The sequence below is a fragment of the Pomacea canaliculata genome, linkage group LG6 (genome assembly GCF_003073045.1).
Source record: "Pomacea canaliculata isolate SZHN2017 linkage group LG6, ASM307304v1, whole genome shotgun sequence".
Classification (NCBI taxonomy): domain Eukaryota; kingdom Metazoa; phylum Mollusca; class Gastropoda; order Architaenioglossa; family Ampullariidae; genus Pomacea; species Pomacea canaliculata.
In genome coordinates, this window is record NC_037595.1 from 31,445,536 (window position 1) to 31,465,419 (window position 19,884).

At 38.4% G+C, this 19,884-nt stretch overlaps 2 protein-coding genes across 7 annotated transcripts in view; one reads left to right on the forward strand and one right to left on the reverse strand.

Moving 5' to 3' along the window:
• The window catches only part of LOC112567133 (serine/threonine-protein phosphatase 6 regulatory subunit 3-like), an 88,717-nt gene that overhangs the window by 57,870 nt on the left and 10,963 nt on the right, over positions 1 to 19,884 (reverse strand). For 5 of the 6 annotated variants that reach the window (XR_003099760.1, XM_025243683.1, XM_025243685.1 and 2 more), the window contains exons 7-11: positions 16,255 to 16,320; positions 8,345 to 8,457; positions 5,618 to 5,731; positions 2,982 to 3,108; positions 1,118 to 1,276 (exon numbers count right to left, since the gene is read on the reverse strand). Coding sequence is in view for 5 of the 6 variants with exons in the window: in XM_025243683.1 (XP_025099468.1) it covers positions 1,118 to 1,276; positions 2,982 to 3,108; positions 5,618 to 5,731; positions 8,345 to 8,457; positions 16,255 to 16,320 (579 nt within the window). In the remaining variant the exon portion in view is untranslated. The remainder of the gene's footprint in view (positions 1 to 1,117; positions 1,277 to 2,981; positions 3,109 to 5,617; positions 5,732 to 8,344; positions 8,458 to 16,254; positions 16,321 to 19,884) is intronic. The other variant, XM_025243684.1, reaches the window with a different exon arrangement.
• LOC112567134 lies at positions 18,625 to 19,542 on the forward strand. Its single transcript, XM_025243686.1, has 2 exons — positions 18,625 to 18,924; positions 19,297 to 19,542. Exons 1-2 carry the CDS (start codon positions 18,659 to 18,661, stop codon positions 19,529 to 19,531), a joined length of 501 nt encoding a protein of 166 aa, XP_025099471.1. The 5' UTR covers positions 18,625 to 18,658; the 3' UTR covers positions 19,532 to 19,542.

Here is a 19,884-nt window from a genome sequence, read left to right on the forward strand (position 1 = left end):
TGTAAATGTCTGTATGAGTATGTATGCCTGCCCTTGTGAGCAAAAGAAAAATTTCTGTCTTGGGTCTCCTCGACAGACAATAAAGTCTGATTTGATTTGAAGATATGTAATTATCTGTAATTTTCCAGCCAATGAAGAAAAACAGTCCCTCCATTCACACTACCCAATATGCAACGCCACTGTTTTTTAGCCTGTATCTCTCAGGATACATCCAAACAAATGAAATTTTACTGTCCCCTAAACATTTTTAAAAGGTCATGTTAGAATTTATAGACCACACTTTTCTTGGGGCTGACATTTTGCATAGGCAGTCCCTCCCTCTTGCTGCTTTTCCCCCATCCTCTATGGAGTCATGGGGAAATAGGTGTTTTACTCTAAGCCAGCAACCACGGCTTTGTCAGGGCTAGGCAGTCAGCCCTAAGGAGTCAGGTACCCACACTTGACAGAGTTGACTTGGGGAAGCTCACTGCAGCCCACAAGGATCAAACCTCTAAATTCTGAAGCCAGCGCTCTAACCACTCCGCTATCTACTTTCCTGGTTCTGAATTCTCACACAAATCATTGTATTCTAACTCTTATAAATGTTATGTTTATAACTTAAAGTAAAGTGGCTGTTTCTTTCAAAATGTACTTTCTTTAAATATAGTAATAGAGCAGACCTGGGCAAATGCCGACCCGCGGGCCGGATCCGGCCCGTCTCCTGTCTCTGACCGGCCCGCCCGCTGGCCCGCCCGCCAGTATATATATTATATATACAGTATTGGGTAAAACTGAGTTAACTATATTAGTCCGGCCCTCTAGAACCACACCAGTTTCTCATGCGGCCCCTTGGGAAAATTAATTGCCCACCCCTGTAATAGAGCATATCATATAGTCTTTTTTAAAATCTTTCAAAAGGTTCAATAGAGCACAAACTGTTGTTGTTAAGTCACAATGACTAGTCATAACAGAGATGAACAGTCAAATGTGTTGGGGTATATAAAATTACAAAGTCTTAGTGAAGAGGGAGCATAAATTCTTTTGTATAGCTTTAGAAAATGAAGTAACAGGTTATGTTAAAATATGTAGAGCAGTATGAGTACTACAGCCTCATGTACAATCACATAAATTCACTTACCAACAGAGCATGAAGAGTCTTCAAATGCACAAGCTCTTCATTGATAGTGCCTGTATTCCTAGCTACTAGTGCTGTTATAAGCTTTGCAACTTGTAGACGGGCATTTCCAAGAGGGGGCTCAAGTGCTCCAACAGATGTTGGCATAGAACTATAACGTTGCTGCAATAAAAATATTTAACTTTATTTCATGCTGATTTACACTATGTATCTGGATATGCAATGAATAATTTTCACATTATTTGGCTCTGGAAATACCTTTACTGGAGTGCTGCACAGCTTTTATCTTTCAATTTCTGCATTCTTTCCCTTGAAAGAACTAATATAATAATATAAGAAATAATAATACAAATATAAGTTACTGTTGATTTTTTCTTTAATGTCTCTGCTGTCTTTTACATTCCCTGAAAATCAAGTACCCATTACAACTAAGTGAGCAGAGGGTGTACAAATGCAAGCCTCATACTGGTTGAGTGTATTAACCTCAAGGCTGTTGTGCCTCTACCTGTGGTGCCTACTTCATACAGCCTGTGTTGTGTAATTAGGGAAAAAACTGCAAGTGTCAAAATCTACTGAAAAAAATTAAGATTAAACAATAAGAAACAAGTATAAAGTAAAATATTAACACAAAAGGAGCATGAACAGCTAAAAGCAGGTATTAAAACAAAAAACTGTAATAAAAGAGTGAGTATAATTCTGATCAATATTGATAAAGAATGCTAAAATCATACATGACCATCACAAACATGAGCAGTCAGATTTTTAAAAACCCTACCGAAGGAACGATAAGATGAAATTTGATGAAAAAATGGTGTACAATTACATTTCAAAGCAATAAACATTGATAACTGGACAAGAAAGAAATGTTCAACAGCAACAAGATAAAAACAAAACAATCCCCAGGGAGAGTGGATACCTTTCTTCAAATTAAAAAAAGAGCTTGCTGCATTCTACATTTACTACATAGGGATTTTCCTTGAACTTACATGAAGCCCTTCCCTCATATCCAACAATCTTAACAGTACTCTTGTAGTCTTGACTTTTTTGTATTCGTGTGTCCAAAATAAAGATATCTACAACAGCTGAAAATTCCTGAAATATTCTGTATCCTTCTCAGTTTCATTTATCTATTTTATTATAGCAACTGTCTAAAATTAATCCAAAATGTTGCCTACTTTCTCTAAAAAGCACTACAGTTCAGGGAGAACAAATGATTTACAAATTACTGGTATTGTTAATAACAAACAGATGTATGTTGTAACTAAATTTATGTATTATTTAAGAGCATTTTATTTATGTATTTTGTTCTTGATTCCCCCACCCACTCTCCCAACATCGGTTATCGGCACGAACCACACATGGTTGTCCATTTTTTTGTGTGCACACAGATTACTGGTATAGATGTCATCAGTGCAGAATGATATATGAAGAGATGAAAGGGTTATAGTTTATGCTGTTCACACACAGATCCAAAATCCAGGAAAGTGGCCAAAAAAGTAACATTCAAATGTCCAAGAAATGAAAAGGAATAAAAATTGTAGTTGAGATGACACAGACATGCATCTGGTGCAGTCTTTAAGACAAAATAAAAAATAAAAAATAAAAGTAGTATAAAGAGGGTAGGGGCTACAAGGAATTGTAGTGATATAGTGTGCATTCTATACAGGTTCATGGAAAATTGCAGGACTCTTACTTCATTTTAAAAAGCAGTATCCTCCATCTTCCCAAATGACCAAAAGGGATCAAAAGTGCTGTGCTTGCAGTGTCAATGCACAAACCGTGTTCCAAGATGGATTTTAAAGTGACACTCTGTAAAACTATAGTCTTTTATGAAACAATATTTCTAACGATATAGAAATGAAAATACCTTTGGAGGGTTGGTCAGCAATTCATGAAAATGTTTGAGACGTGGTTTTATTGCTGCAAGGACATTGTTGATCCCCTGAGAATGCTCTGTCTCTGTCATGTTCAAATGCTCACCAACTGCCTCAGGTCTGAAAAGTAAACAAAAAGGACAAAATTAAAGGGATGATTTAATGCTAAGGGTGAGTCATGATGTTGCTGACTTTTAGGCATAATGCACTTATTAATTTCTCACAAAACCAGGGTGATTTTTACTTTTTATTAATTTATATGTGGAATGCTAAATTCTAAGTTCTATCACTAAAAGGTGTATTTAAAGCAAACATTTAGCATATTGCCATAAAAGTAAGCCTATATTTGTGGTGTCACAAGAAAGATGAACATTTTAATGTTCAAAAAGTTGTATCTCAAAAATGGAACAGTCATTTGGCCAGATTTAGGAATTATTATCTCTAAGTAAACCAACATGTACTGATACATTATGGATTCAACTAATGAAGTACTGATACATTATGGATTCAACTAATGAAAGCACTAGTTTTCATACAAGTAATCCAAGATGGCTACCAAAATTTGAAATACAATGGTTCTATACAAAATTTAATACTCCACAACAACACTATGCTTAGAACAGTGGTTCTTAATCTTGTTTGAGGTACCGAACCCACAAGTTTCATATGCACATTCACCGAACCCTTCTTTGGTGTCATCACGAATTGCGGGTGTGTCTTGACCTCCATTGCGGAGGCTCCGCGGAACCCCTGAGACCGACTCACTGAACCCCTAGGGTTTGATAGAACCCCGGTTAAGAACCACTGGCTTAGAACATAGGAAGGAAGGAAGGAAGGAAGGAGACTTATAACGCGCAAAATCCGAATCCTAGGGAAACGCTCAATGCGCCGAAATGATACAGAAAAGTACACCAATAAAACATTAGCAGCTGCAGAAAACCAAAAGAGAAGTTAAATGATCAGACGGCTAAAAAAGGACCACAGTTGTGAGCGAACGATCTGCTGCTGCAAAGCGCATGACCACTACTCACAACACAGGTCCACAAATCAGAAAAAGGAAAAAAAAAAGAAAAAAAAACATAATGAGTGTGCTGTTGTTACTAGATGAAATTAATGGGTGTTACCAATGTCGCATATATTATCTTCCGCTTATTTTCTCCGCTCTCCATTTTACGTATCAAAATTTATAGAACAATTCACTCTAAACTTCACAGGCAAGCATCTCATTAGTATTAATATACATCAATGAAGTTTTCAAAACTAAAAACATATGAGCACAAAAGGCAAATAATTTTCTGGGCTCTAGAACAGTTACTTGAACTTGATTCATGGCTAAATTGCAGGTGTTCATCATCTGTTTATTATGAAGCTCTGTAAGATTAGTGTCATCTGTGACATTCCTTCTCGAGAAACAACTAATATTTTTGTCCTGGTTTGTTTTATCAAAAAGGCTTGATTACTGTAAATCCTTGTTTTTGGTTGCCCTGCATATTATTCACATAACATTAAAAAGTGCAGACCCTTGCTGCCTGCTCTAAACATATCTTTTCCTACATTCTAACCATAAAACTTTTCTCTTCATCTGACCAGTGCATCATATCTGCTCATCACCAAAACAATAACACATTGTCACCAGCCTTTTAGCTATGCATAGCAAAGCAATGCAAATTTTGTTTCACTTTATATCCATCAGTTACTTTCTACTTAGTCTTTACATACATATTAATATCTGTTTCTGTGAACGCCAGTCTTAAATACAGTCCACAATGAAACTAACCATTTTCTTTTTTGTTTCGATTAGTCCTGCCAATATCACTTTGTTGACTGCTTTTCAGTTAATTCTTTATTATTACTGTCTGTTATTCTTGTATTTTGCACTGTTTCTTGTACTTTATCCTTATCGTTGCTCACCCTTTCATTCATGTCCCACACACACTGACCTAGTTTTAGTGTCACCAAGTGCATGCTCCTTAAATTGCATTTTATTATTATTTTTTATATTTTTTTATTATTGTTGTGAGACAAATATTAGTTATCAATCTGAAAATGAATCTTTACTATAAAAAGCTAACAATGACTACATGAAGACTGTTTCCTATACTGTATTCTATAATCTATTTTTTCGTAGCCTTTAAAGAATGTTTTCCAATTTCATGCTTATTATGCATATAAAAAAAAGATTTGTGCTAAATGTATCATTTTATAGTTTGCGAAACAAGTTGTTTAATTAAGGGAAGAAAATTTTGCTAATCTTTATTGTAGAGCTGCCTGTGTCTGAATGCAAAAACACTTAAAAACATTTAAAATATTCATCGTAAGATAGCAAGTTGTAAGACATAATCACTTTTTTGAAGGAATTATTATTCTAATAGATACTCTACTGACATAATAAAATTTGAGTTCTGATTTCTCTACAAAAATATTTTTTTTAAAATCAAGGTATTAATGAGTGTACTTGTCATGGATCAACTTGTGCTGTAGTTTGCTTTACATATTTTCATTAAACCAAATAGGCAATTCAGAAAATTTTTTTTTTCAAAGGCAGCTTAATGTACCTAAATTCTCTCATTTACTAAATATAATACAAAAAATAATTTATTATTTATCAGCCAAACTATAAAACACTCACCCTTGACGTCTGACTTCCAGCAGTGTATGAATAACAAAAAGGCCATTGACAATAACCGATTCGTTCTCCTCCAAATCAAACATGTTTGATATTAACTTCGAAACAGTTTCTTCTCTAAAAAAAGTAAAATACAAAAAAATTAATGATTAATTAGGTATATAACTTGAATCAACATAAATTTTTTGGGTGTTCCTTAGAGAAAATTTAAAATTCTGTTATCACAACTTAAGACATAGGTTTGTGATTTAATGAAAATCTGAATTTTTAGTGATTTTGAGATTGTGGCATATAATAATCATTTAACATGTCCTCTAGCCATTCTCCAATTGATTTTTCTTAAAACTATGTAGAAATATATATACACATTTTATCACTAAAGACTGTGATTAATGTCGTATTTGTTCTTTTGAACAGAATTTGTGAAAATAGAAACTGTCTGGAACATAAAAACAGTCTATTTAAAAAAATGGATCAAAATACATATGCGCAGAAAGAGCATTCTTTCTCCTTTCAAATAAAAAAACATGTTAAGAGCCAATGGAAATTTCTACTAGCAAAAATCACTCTTTTCATAATATGCATAATGTATAAAACATGCTTTAATTATAACCAATTAGAATTTACTACAACCAACTCTTTTCAGACTCTAGGTCACACTAACATGCTTTGAAAATTTTCAGATGTTCCACAATCCATCTGTGTATGGCTTCTGAATATAAACAAATATTGTCTATAACTCAAGGCTAGTAAGAGAAACCTTCCTTTCTGAGATGTTCACACTACATATTAAATTTTTGCTGTGCCTATCGGAGTGGTGCGGAAGGCATCCAAACAGATGTGGAGCCCTTGATGGTGAATAGGATTGAGAATTTTGAGGTAGGACTCTCGAGCAAAGCCACAGATGATGGATCCATAGCCTAGGTTGGAGCGGACCAAGGCATGATACAGATGAGGCAGGACCATGCAGTCCGCCCCCCAGCTGACATGACCAGCTACTCAAAGAATGTTCAAGGCTTTCTGACAAGAAAGGTGTACAGATTTGATATGGGAGAGAAAAGCCAGTTTACGGTCTAAGATGACCCCAAGGAATTTTACTTCCTGGACAACTCTGAGTATTGTGCCATTAACATAAATAGATGGGTTTGGAAACATGACTTGCAGTTTGCAAAAGTGGATGCATACCGACTTGGTAGGAGAAAATTTGAAGCCATTTTGTCACCCATATTTGTACAGCGTTAACCCACAGCTGAAGCCAGTGTTCGAGAAATGGTAGGGATCGACCTCAAATGCAAAGAGCAAAGTCATCTACATTTAATGAGGCCTCCAAACCTGGACATACAGATTTCAAGATAGAATCTATTTTGATGTTGAAAAAAGTTGGTGAAAGAATGCTGCCCTGAGGGACGCCCATTTCCTGGTTTGAGGATCAGACAGGATAGACCCCGTAGTGGCATACGACCCCAGAAGCCAAGGGCGTGAAGGTTCAACAGAATACATTGCTTCCAGGTAGTGTCGTACGGCTTCTATAAATCAAAAAAACACCCCTAAAACATGTTCTTTGCCAACCAACGCATCCCTGACAAACGTTTCAAAATGAACCAAATGGTCCAGGGTGCAGCTTCATTTTCTGAAGCCACACTGCAGCTTGAAGAGACCTTGAGACTCAAGATGCCAGGTGAGCTGGGCATTCACCATGAGTTCAAGAGTTTTGCACAGACAACTAGTAAGAGTGATAGGACGGTAAGAGTTGGGATCAGAGGGATCCTTGCCAGGTTTGGGGATTGGCACCATGACTGCCTCTCTCCACGAGGGAGAGAAACAGTCACACATCCAAATAAAGTTAAAGATGTCTAGAAGGAGGAGGAGGAGAGAGACCTGTGGAAGATGAGTAAGCAATTGATAAGAAATACTGTCTGGGCCCGGTGCAGAGTCCTTACACTTCTGAAGTGCCTGCTGCAGTTCCGAGACAGAAAAGGGCAGACTGTACTTTTCGGAGATATTGGAAGAAAAGTCACAGCCAGAAGATTCAAGCGCTGGAAATCTGGAGAGTAGTGCCAAGAGGAGTTGTGAGTAATGGTGGATGCCAAGGAATTAGCGACATCTCGTGCTTCTATGAGAAAGAGTCTCCAATCCTTAGATGGCCTATCGAGCCAGCCTGAAACCTTTCCTTTATCTTCCTCATGGCCGCCAACAAAGCTTGGGAAGTGGTGGGGGATGACAGTGAGGACATAAACCTCTGACACGCAAGTTTTCTTGCCTGTGTAAAAAATATAACGAGCATGTGCTCTACTGCGTTTAAAACTTATCACATTTTCAGGAGTTGGTTGGTGGAAGGCAATGCGCTGGGCCTTCTTCCGAGCATGCTAGGCCATCCTACATTCCTAACTTGTGGAGTTAGTTCCCTATAAATCTTAAATGGCAAAATAAGTCAACGGCAAAATGATAACAAATGTTTCTGGCTTTTAAGAGCATTTTTTCAACATTTAAATAAATGAACTTAAATGTATAGCTGTTTAAAGTCATTGTTTGTAGAATGAAAGGAAGCTGGTTGATCTCCCTACAACAACACCTGTAAATTACAACACAATTTTGGAGGATTTAAGCAAGTAAGTTTTACAATGCTGTTAACACTTTGTTTATAATAATTACTTTCCAGAATCAACAAAAAGGGGGAAGGTAGACACAACTCCTCCTCCCCCAAAACAACAAAGTAGCAAGCCAACTTACAATTCCATGGTAGCTAAGAGTGGATCAGGATCATTTGTGTCCTGCAGCTGGATAATCTGCTCTCGCCCTAACCGCACAATATCACAAAGAGACTGGGCAGCATTGCAGTGAACCTAAAGAAAGAAGAAATTATTATTCTACATTAAAAAATTATGAAAGTTCATTACTCCTTGGTGTGCTTTTGCTTATAATACTTCTTAAATTTATCCACAGATTTATTATTAATGGTGAAAAAAAATGAATTTATTTAAACTTTTTGTTTCCAAAACATAATTCCTCCATGTGTACATCAGTTCTTGTTAATCAAGGAGCCTTTTTAAGATAGGCAACCACCTGTTAAGCCACACAAACAGGCTGCAACTACCCACAGTCATTGCATCTGCTTTATTGCCTGAGTCCTTCAGTGAGTTTTTTGTCAACAAGATTCTTGACATCCAGGCTCAACTTGATCAACAGCCTACGTACCCTTCAGCTCTTGCTAACCACATCGACAATGTGGAAAGGCCAAAGTGCTCCTTTAATCTCTTTCAGCCAATCTCGAAAAGTGAGCTTTGTTAGTTTGTGTTTAACGCCGTGCCAGCAACTAAGGCTGTATCATGGCGACATGAAGTAATCTTACCTTAAAAAGTTTAGGGACCCCCCCCCCCAAAAAAGTGATATAACCATTACATTCTTAAAACCAATGCTAGAAGTAAACAATAATGTGATAGAGTGAAAAAAGTGTATAAAGGAGTATTGAAGCCAGAAAGACCAACGGCAAACCAAAAAAACCATGAGACAACATTTATCAGGACATAACATTTCTTAAATCTGATGGTAGAGTCCTATCCTCCTTAAAAATGTAAAGACTGCTCCCAATGAGATGGACCTTAAAAAAAAACCTAACAAAGAATTTGCTGTAAAAAACTGCCAGCAGACACTTTGGAGCTCAGGAAAAACGATCAAACCATGCACCACATTAAAACTGCCAATACTACTTGGGAAGTGGTGCTGGAGGACAATGAGGACACAAACCTCTGCCACGCGAGATTTCTTGCCTGTTTAAAAAAAAAGCAACAAGCCTGAGCTCTACTGGGTTTAACACTTATCACATTTTTAAGAGTGGGTAGGCGGAAGACAAAGCGCTGGGCCTTCTTCCAAACACACGCGATCAACCTACACTCCTCTGTAAACCAGGGGACACGTGGATGGCTATTACGATGCCTTCATGCAGGAATCATCTCCAAAGCAATTTCATTTAAAATTAAAGTAAAAAGCTTAGCAGGATGCAATGTGGGATCATTGCCAAGGTCTTTTGCCTTGAAATTAAAACTAGAACTAAGGAGGAGGCGGTTTGGAGCAGAGGATGTTAAAGACCCCCAAAGGAAGGACAGAAGGAAGTTGAGTCAAAAGACCCTCAAAGTCCTGTCGGGATATCCGAACAGGAGGAGGAAGATAGACATAGAAAATAGTGATTGTCTTGTGCAGGGTAACCGGGCAGCAACAGCCTGAAGAGGAGCTGAAAGTGGTATCTGGCTAAACAAAAGATGGGAGCGAATGAGGAGAGCAGTCCCACCTGAAGGGACATCAGTCTGCGAGTCCTGACATAAAACTCGAAAGCCTTTCAAGGAAAAAGAGGTAGAAGGTAGAAGACGAGTCTCCTGTAGTGCTGTAATATTAGGAGAGAAACAAGATGCTAGGCATTGGAGTTCTTCAAAGTTGGCTTGGATCCCTTGACAGTTTCACTGAAGGATTGTAGACATAGTTTATCTGTGAGAAAAAGATGTAGAGCACCTCACAGAAGCAGAGGGAGGAGCAGAAGAAGAAGAGGAAGGCAGGGGGCAGAAGGATGGAGAATGCGACACTATACACCGCTCATCCACATCCATCACCTGCTCGCAAAGAGAAGCAAAGCGGTTAGAAACAGAAATTGATGATACTGCTGTGGTAGTCCCAGATGCTTCTGCTCAGTTGTGAGTTTTTCTGGCGCTTTGGGTTTTGTTTTTGTGTTTTTGTCTGTCTGCCGTGTGGTATTCTTGTTCTTTGGTGATTTTGTGTTGCATGCTTGCTGATGTGCAGTGTTTCTGACTGGTGAAGGGGGATGCTTGGACTGTGATGCTTGTGTGGCTTAAGATGCTTGTGTGGCTTGATGAATGTGATGATTGGGTGTCACCACAGCTTGTAGAAGGAGGAGGCATAGCCTGACGGACTGGAACACAGCCCTCAGGAAAGACCCCTGTCATGTCCGTCTGTACAGATACAGAGGTTGACGGTTGTCTTGATACAGCTGCGGAGTAGAAAATGGAGCTTACAGTAGAAGATGCTCCTGAGAAGCCACCCACTACATGATGGCAAGCATAGGTGTATAAGATCCCAGATTTTGCGCGCATGTGCTAAATGGCTACCTATTCCTTTCACTTCGGGCAGTCTTTGAAAGAAGCAGCATGAGACCCATCACAGCACACTTGACGCTTTAAGAACAATCAGCTACCGCCAGAGTGAAAACAGCGGTCTTGGGACTTGCAAAAGCTGGCCCCATGACCATAATGCTGACAGTTAAAGCAGTGCAACAGTGAAGGTATGTATAGAGAGACTGTGACAGACAAATACCCAAACTCAATGAAGTCAGGTATGTTAGGCAGACAGAAAGTTAAGAAAGTGTACTGGTAGGAATAGATTTTCTGTCCTTTAGGATAACTCTCTGCATTACTGTGATCCCCTGGTATGCCAGTTCTGATCTGATGTCAAGTTCCGACATCCAGGCAAGGTCAGGGTTAGGGAATTCCCTTGAATTCCCTTGAAGAGTTAAGGGATTGAGGTAGAGTCACCTTTATGATTTGGTCGACAAACTGTTTTCTGTCCCATTGAAGCAGGGCCTCAGAAGCTCTCTGATTTGCGCACTGGACTAGAAAGTGTCAAGAGTGCAGACGTTTAACAGAGGAGAAGCCTGTAGAGATATTTTTAAACTCTTTTGCTATCACGAAAGGGGAGAGGGACAAGAGCGGCTGGGCCGGATCTGCGCTCTCTAACACAAGAAAACAGGGTCAGGCCCTCTCAACATTCTTTCTGATTCAAACTCTCACTTCCTCCTCACTATCAGAGGATTCATCTTCTCGCACACGTTTTCCAAAGTTTTTTTTTTTAATTTGTTGCCATAATGGAATGAATATGATTCATTTCTTATGCTCCACACCCACAACTGAGTCCAAGGGGATGCAACTGAGCAGTACACTTAAGGGTAGACACCGGTCGAAAAAAAAAGTTTTTTGTTTCATGGGATAGCGCGGATTTTTTTGTATCAGCTATTTAGCCCTTGAATGAAGTTTCAAAAAATGGTTTTACTGCACTCGTCGCGCTATCGGTTGCCATGGAAACAATCCAAAATGGCGCCCAAACAAACATTTTAAAAAGCTTATAACTTCGTCAATTTTGTGAGTAGACTCAAAATTCTGTTTGAAATAGTTACCTAAAAGTAAGATCTACAAACGTAGGAGGGGGATTTTGCAAAATCGGCTTAGTTTTTTTTTTTATGAATTTTTTTGTAAAACACTGTGTTAAATTTTAAGAAATTTTGATTTAAAACGGTATAACTACCAAAATACTAAATATTTCTTGAAAAGCTCTCCTACAAATGTTTAAATTTGTATGAAGAGAAGCTCAACCAAATTGCAGATCTATATCTCTTGTCAAAAAGAAGGAGTAAGCTTTTGAAGTAAACAGTCTCTAACCAAAACAAGAAACTGAGAAAACGAGGACAGAAAAATTGAAAGCTTAGTAACTACTAAACTACTCAATATTTTTTTTAAAAGTTCTCATACAAATGTTTAAATATGAATAAAGAAAATTTCAACCAAATTTTAGGCCTGTACAACATGTCAATATAAAGTTATAAGCTTTTGAAGTAAACAAGCTTGCTAAAACAAGAAACTGAAAAGGTGAGGTAAAACAAAGTGAAAGCTTAGTAACTACTAAACCACTAAATATTTTTTAAAAACCTCTTCCTGAAATGCTTTAATATGTATAAAGAAAACTTCATTCAAATTTTAGGCCTGTATCACATGTCAATATTAAGTTATAGGGATTTTAAGTAAACAAACTGTAACAAAAACAAAGGAACGGAAAAAGTGAGATCACAAAGTTCAAGCTTAGTAGCTTTGTTTTATCTAAGCCTTTCATATAATTTACCTGTTGAATGAAAAATATAACCATCTTTCAATGTGTTACTTTATATAACTTTAACATAACTAATAAAATTAATTATTTTATTCACTTTTAGAAAAGTCAACATGGTTGTGTTGTGTACCCAACTGCTGACCAGGCTTCAGAGAAGTACACAGTAATAAAAACAATGGTGTTTGCAAACATTGAGCAACACAGTTATAGGTTTAGTTAGTTATATAGAAGTTCAGTGTCCACTAGCTTCATGGTTTTTGCCATCTTTGGTCTTTTCCTAACATTTAGTGATGCGCGATGTCACATATATTGCGTCCAAATTTTGCGAGCATCTACTGAAGTAGCAGCATTAGTAGGAAACACTCTCATTTTTCTTAGCCTTCAGTTGCAGGGTGATGGGATGAACATCAATTAAAGAAATTATTTCAAAAGCTTATAGGGGAGTATAACCAATTCTTGCAGCCCTATGCTCCAGTGGGGGCAAATAGGAATAAGAAGAATAACCTATTCATGAAATCTAGAGATACATCACTGACTGCACCATAATTTGAGCAGCTGCTTGCGTTCTGTTCCTCTGTATGCTAGGATTATTTTATGAATTACCTCTGTAGTCACATGGATTAAAGATGGTTGATTTTTGTGGCTAGGGGGTATCTTATTTTCTGTCAAAGATTTCTGGGAAAAGCACTATAGCTGTCTGGCCTTTTAGGGGGCTGACAATGATGTGCTCTCTAGACACTGAATGGCTACAAACTTGACTAGATAGCAGTTTTCATTGTTTGTTAGGAATGCTATACATAATTGTCTTCACATTCTGTTTGTTACATTTGGTTTGAGTAAGACAATCCAGCCCCCACCCAACCTTTGTTATCTGTGCAAATGATGTAAGCTCTGTTTCCCTACATTCCAGACAAAGTACATAAGTAACTAGCATTGCAAGTTGACTCAAATGTGTAAATGTTCGCATCTAGTCCTGATTACTACTGAGATTTGCAGCAGAAATTAAAACTTCGCTTTATTTTCAGCTCGCTTACCACATGACTGACGGTGATTTCGACAGCCGAATTCGGTTCACTAAGTTACTTTTTTTAGCTGCTACGACGGTCTAAGAATGTCCACGTGGTTTTTATTTTTTTGCACGTGGTATTGTGAGAAGAAATGAGCGTCTGACAGGCACAATGAACATTTAATATCAACGTTAATGTCTTAGAAAAGAAAATATCACAGAACTAGCTTTGAGTTGCTGTCGCCATTGTTTATACATCCGGAGGCCATGACAGTTGCCTTGTGGGATACCCGAGCACAGCCGAAGCGTGTTCGTGTGCCTATGACCCGTCTAGGTCGGCATTAGTGAATTCTGATTGGCTATATGCAAAAGTATGTTACGCATGCATCCATATAAGGAAGTTTCCGACCCTTTGTGTCGTCTAGAAAAAGAGCTTGTATCATAGCTTGGGGCCTTCTAAGGGTTTTGACTCAGCCTTTGTTTGAAAATTCGTGTCATGACCTTTCGACCGATATACGATGTGACACAGTTGCCCACGTGGCGAGGTGTGTTGCTATGTCTCAAACATTCTCTATTCTCGCTAATTCTGCGCTCGGAAAAGTAAATAGGATAGAAGTAGATGTTTTCATTGAAAATAGACATATTTCTAGATTGTTCTATGAAAAACCACTTGGTGAGTGAATAGAACAAAAGATAAACTTTGACAGTATGAAGTAATCTCAAAATGGCCAAAATGTAAAATTTTTGACAATTTTATGACCGGTGCCTGGCCTTAAGGCATTTCCAGCAGGGTTGCACCAGGGATACATAAGGAATATACTCTGGCCTTCCTAGCATGAAGACCAGATCGACCCCAGCGGCAGCCTTCTAGCAAAGCTAGGGCCATACACAACCAGCCGGCTGACTGGTGTGGGCCACATCAACCTCCCATCTAGGAGAAATCAGGGCCAAAGAGGTGTATTGGTAAGATGGGCTGTCACCCACCAGGGACCTCAACCATCACATTCTGCCCCTTCTGTCATTTGTGAAGCCCCTTGAGCCGTCCACAGGCCAGGATAAGGTGCTATACATGCAAACACTTACTATTACTTATCATCATTATTCAAGATCACCTAAAACAAACCTGCTAGACATCACAAGATCGCCAAGATTTTGCCGCCAAGAATTCTGAATACAGGAATGTATGCTATGTGTGCCACAACTTGAGTTTTGATGATTTTGTTGATGATTTTCAGAGAATTTTTCTAAGAGGATAGAAAGTATAGCATCCTTGCACCTGCCGCTAAGAAAAACCATTAGACTTAATTTGAGGCAGAAGACTTATTTCTAACACTCTCCCTCCCCTTGTTCCTAATTCCAAAGAAAGCCATTTATCAATATGTTTTGATATTTGACGTTTGTCTTCTGCTTCAATCCTTTTCTTGGAAAATATTGTGTATGGGTCATACTGTTCGTGTAGGCAATGCCTTGTTCTGAGTTAATTCAGTTGGTGTCAAGGTTAGAAAGCAGCTTCATGTAAGTTCGTGCCAAAATGTTGGTGTCTGGTATGGGAGTGAAAAGAAAAAGAGTTGTTTTGTCAGTTGCTATGAAACTGCAAATTGTTGAACATGCCGAAAAGGGGAAAACAACTGCTAAGCTTTCATCAGAATATAACATTGGAAATCAAACAGTGCGTGTAATATTGTTTGGAAGAAAGATAAACTCTATAACTTCATCCAATACATTAAATGGGACAAGTGTGCACAAGACAACAAAGGGTTCAAAATTTGATGATCTGGATAGAACTGTGTTCAAGCAAAAATGCGCCAAAGGATGTCCTGTATCCAGGCCATTGCTGCTCAAAAAAGTGAAATGGTATCACAGTGAGATGAAGATTCCCGACCAATTTCTGCGTCTCAAGGATGGCTGCAATGTTTCAAATCTTGCCATGAAATTGGATGATTGGATATCCAAGGTGAAAAATTTAGTGATTCTAACACTGCAGCTCTCTATGTAACGAAATTTAAACGACTTGTCGAGGCTCATGATCTTTCACTTGACCAACCTTCTAATGCTGACAACACTGGTTAGTACTGGAAAGCTTTGCTGTCAAAAATGCTTGTATCAAAATAAGAAAAGTCTCATTCGCGTCACAAATCCAGTAAGAAATGAATAACAGTGCTAGCATGCGCTAACGCTAGTGGTTATCACAAATTGAAACTCGTATACAGTGGAAAGTCTAAGAATCCACAAACATTTCAGGGAACAAAAATGAGCCATTGATGAACAGAGAGACTTTTAAAGATTGTTTTAAGAAATGGACAATTAAGGATGCAATTTTCTTATGTTTAAGGAGTTGGGATGACATTTTTAAAGAAGTCTCCATTTATAATTTAATGTATTAACATCTAGAGAATAATGCCACTAAAACAGAAAAATATACTGTTTTTTTCACCAGTATTATTTAAACTGGCAAAGCAATCTCAGTTACAATGATTTCAACAGTAATAAGGTATTTTATGTGCTGCTTTTGGGGGGAGTTTTCCTTTTCACATCTTTTCCCACCTTGGTCTACAATACAGTGAGCAAGAAAGGTTAGGCAGCAGAGATAAACAGTTTATGATCATCCATGTTTTACTGAACTGAAAAATGTGTAGGCACTATCCAGGCTACAGTTCTGCAGATAACAGGAAAAGCGTCTCTTGTTAATTATTTAATGTCCCTATTTATTAATAATTGTTAACATTAAGGAAAATCTAACTGCTTTACTTACATCTTCATCCTTGGAAGGGACTATACAGTCAACAAGCCTTTGAACAATTTGCTGCTCATTCAACCACTGAAAACAGACAAAAATGTATTTAATGCTCATGCACAAACACTACACTCTGTTTCCTCAAAACCCAAAGGACAAAGTAAATGCTTAAATAATAATAAAAGGTGACCAACCACCACCTTGTTTCATTTCGGGCATCTATAATCCTAGACTTCAATCCAGTTACATCATATTTAAGAGATGTCTAACAATAAACTGCAAGCAATCAGAAATGCTACAACTGCTGTGCTGCTCACTAATGGGATTGTTGACACAAACCAAACAATATTTAATTAAATAGCACTGCAACAGCAAGCACACAACCATCTGACAATCCTGCCAGAGTTGTGTCCTTATGATTTTTCCCCCATTTTACTTACACAAGGCAAAAGATAAATTGGATTTTTTACTTTGTAACATGAATTTTGCGGACTTGCTAAAAAAATTTTTTAAAGCTGTGATGCATTCATAGCATCAGGAAACATGAAAAAGAAACAAAAACCAAATCACTCGTTAAGATCCAGCAGTGGTTGATCCAAACTTGCTTATATTATTCTGATTTCACTCCACATTATATAGCAGGGATGTGCAAAGTTTTCACTTCATGGGCCCGTCTCAAAATTCCAAACTATGCAGCAGGCCAGCAACAAACAAAAAAACCCCAATGACTTGATTACGCAACAAACCTCGTGGACACGTGTACTTACTGATGTTCACTTATCAAATTTAATGTGAAAAGTAAATTGTTTTAATTCGCTCACAATAACAACTTTTAAATTTTAACGGTCCTCTCATTTAAATTTTAATGGTCCTTCTACTGAAAGGCGGCCATTGCAAATGCTCTCACACAGATCCATCAGACATATTATTTTTGTACTTTTTATGTTAAAATGTCATGGACTGAAATGCCATTGGTTTTTCGTCGCTTCTAAAAATAGCAGCAGTTGTCCCAGCTGCCAGTCGTGAAAAGCTAATGGAAACCGACTAAGAGTTCTGTGCATGCATAATCCCTATATGCTATAAGTGCATTCAAATTTTCGACTAGCACTCCGTGAGTAGCAGGTAAATGGAGTTGTCCTTTTCAGATTTACATGCAAGTGGGGCCTGCTGTCCTTTGATTTGGATTGGTGGGGAGAGAGGGTACTGCCAGAAAAAAAGAACTAGCCTGGTGCTGACATCCAAGTCTAGTAGGTGCTTTACGAGAAAGAGCTGTCTGCATGTTGGTAGCAGATGAACAATGTTGTGGTCTGATTTGCCAAGTGGTGGGCAGAACTTTGAAACGCAAGCGTCCCGAACATTACTAAAACATCTGTCAAGGGTTCTGTTGAGGAGGGTGGGACATGTCACAAATTGATGGAGAAAGGGAAGCAGCTTACTGACATCACAGCCGTTGAAATCACAGAGAAGTACTGGCTGTTCTACTATCTAGTTGCTGCTTCATTGTATGTGTCCGCGATGCGCTCAGCTGCAAGGTTGATGTCTGGGCCGGACACATAGGTATCACAGTGATCTTGTTGAATTCACAAGGTAAATAGTGTGGCCTGAAGAACACTGTCAATATCTCATAATGGGGAGTACTATTCTCTTCCCATACTGTGTAGTTCGTGGCCCATTTATCACTTACAAGCATACACAAGTCTCCCCCTATTTGTTGCTCGTGCATTTCTGTCAAATCGAATCGCTGTGTATCCTTCTAGTTCAAATGTTACCTCATCTGTCAGCCATGTTTCAGAAGACAGAAGAGGTCACAATGTCAGTAGTCCTCATCAAATTCCATCAGTACACATAGTTTGTCCTGTTTATTTTGAAGGGAACACACATTGGAGAGGGAGATGGCTGGTAATGAATGTCGATACGCTCTCCTGTTTCTGACCCCTCCTCTAGATCCTCTCCGTTTCTTTATTCTTTTCCAGCTCTTTGTCGGAATGTCACTTAAATTCACACCAGGGGCCAGTGTGTGGCCTACTGCAGTGATAACAGAAAGTCTCAGGTATAAACCAGCATGGCTACGTCGCCATTTTGACCGGTCACACTTTGAGAAGAGAAAGTCTCCCACACAGGGGCATTCACACAGAAATATAATACTCCACACAGTCAGACACATTGTAGTGTTACTAATGTCCATTCGTGCACAAGCTGGTAGAAGTAATATTCTCGTAAAAGTCAAAGTGACATTGGAATGCAACCTGTCCTTCTTCATGCTGGAGAACGAGAAGTTTTCAAAGTTCGTGTCCAGACTCACTGGCCAGGAAACCCAGTTAATGAGCAGGAAAACGGCGAACCAAATGTTGGAGGTAAGTTTTACTTTTTTTTTTCTTCCTCCTTTTTTGTTTGTTTTACTAGTTTTATTTTAAGTAGGGTGATGTATCCACAATTAATATCTTTTGTTCTTGGTCACATAACTCAAATTTCATGTGCCTCGACTGCTTGCAGGGCGAGAAGTGCGTGGGCTTGGGATACCTCCTGCCTCAGTCAGCTCAACACCCTCAAGACCCGCATCGAGCAACAGAAGTCCAAGCTAGAAATCTGTGGTCCCCTAGCTACTGCTATCCTGAATGGGTTGGAGACCAGATTTGCTGATGCCTATAAGGACCAAGACACCCTGCTTGCAACTGTGTCGAACCCAAGGTGAGGGAGAGTTTTCGTTATTTTGGTGTATTTTTTTCTTCATTTATAAGCTACTCTGTGTCACTGTTCTTTTGAGAATGAGAAGAATGTGAAGCGCTTAGTTCTCAGATTATACGAGAATAAGCGCTATACAAATATCCGTAAATAAATTAAAAAATAAACTTTTGACGGGAGGTGGGGGGAGGGGGGTGTTGATTAAAAGAAACAAAACATAATATTCACTGTCACTGGTCTTTTGACACTTGCCTACAAATCAAAATAAGTACATAAAAACCAGTACATTTTATAAAATTAATTACAAAACAACAATAAGAAGAAAAAAAATAACGAAATTAAACAAAGCATTAATTATTGTGCATATTATTGTTTCAGGTGCAAGTTGATGTGGACTGGGGACCAAACCCTGCGTGAGAAATGCAGATCCCTCTTGACTGCAGAGGCAGCATTGATGGACACGCCATTGATCAACACGCCAGTCCAGTCCCCAACCAAGTGCTCAGCTGAACAGGCAGACTTCTTCATTTATGAAGAAGTTACCGGCACCCCTGAGGCAACTACCTTCCTGATGTCTGGATTGTCGCAGAATGTCAATGAACTGGACAAATAGCCCACGATCAAACAAATCTGTTTGCGCACCAACACCGTCTTGCCAAGGAGTGCTGCGGTTGAGAGAGTGTTCAGTCTGGCAGGACTTATCATGACAAAGCTGCGCACTAGGGTGACACTTCGAGGCCAAAGTTTTGGTCAATTCCATGAAGGACTGAAAGCATGTAGATTTGTTTTAACAGTATTCACAAATTATCAGCACTAAGTCAAAAGGTTGTTTTATACCTTTGCATTTTGTTGTTAATATGGAGTTTTTGGTGGTCTCAGATCAGAATAAAGGTCAATGTATATAAAAACCAGTTCTTGTGTTAGCAAGTAATAGTGTTTTGTGTGTATGTTTGATGTTTGTGTATG

Coding starts and splice junctions, on each gene's coding strand:
- LOC112567134 (XM_025243686.1), top strand. CDS start 18,659: ATGTATCCACAATTAATATCTTTTGTTCTTGGTCACATAACTCAAATT. Junction 18,925..19,296: donor GCAACTGTGTCGAACCCAAG/GTGAGGGAGAGT, acceptor TTATTGTTTCAG/GTGCAAGTTGATGTGGACTG.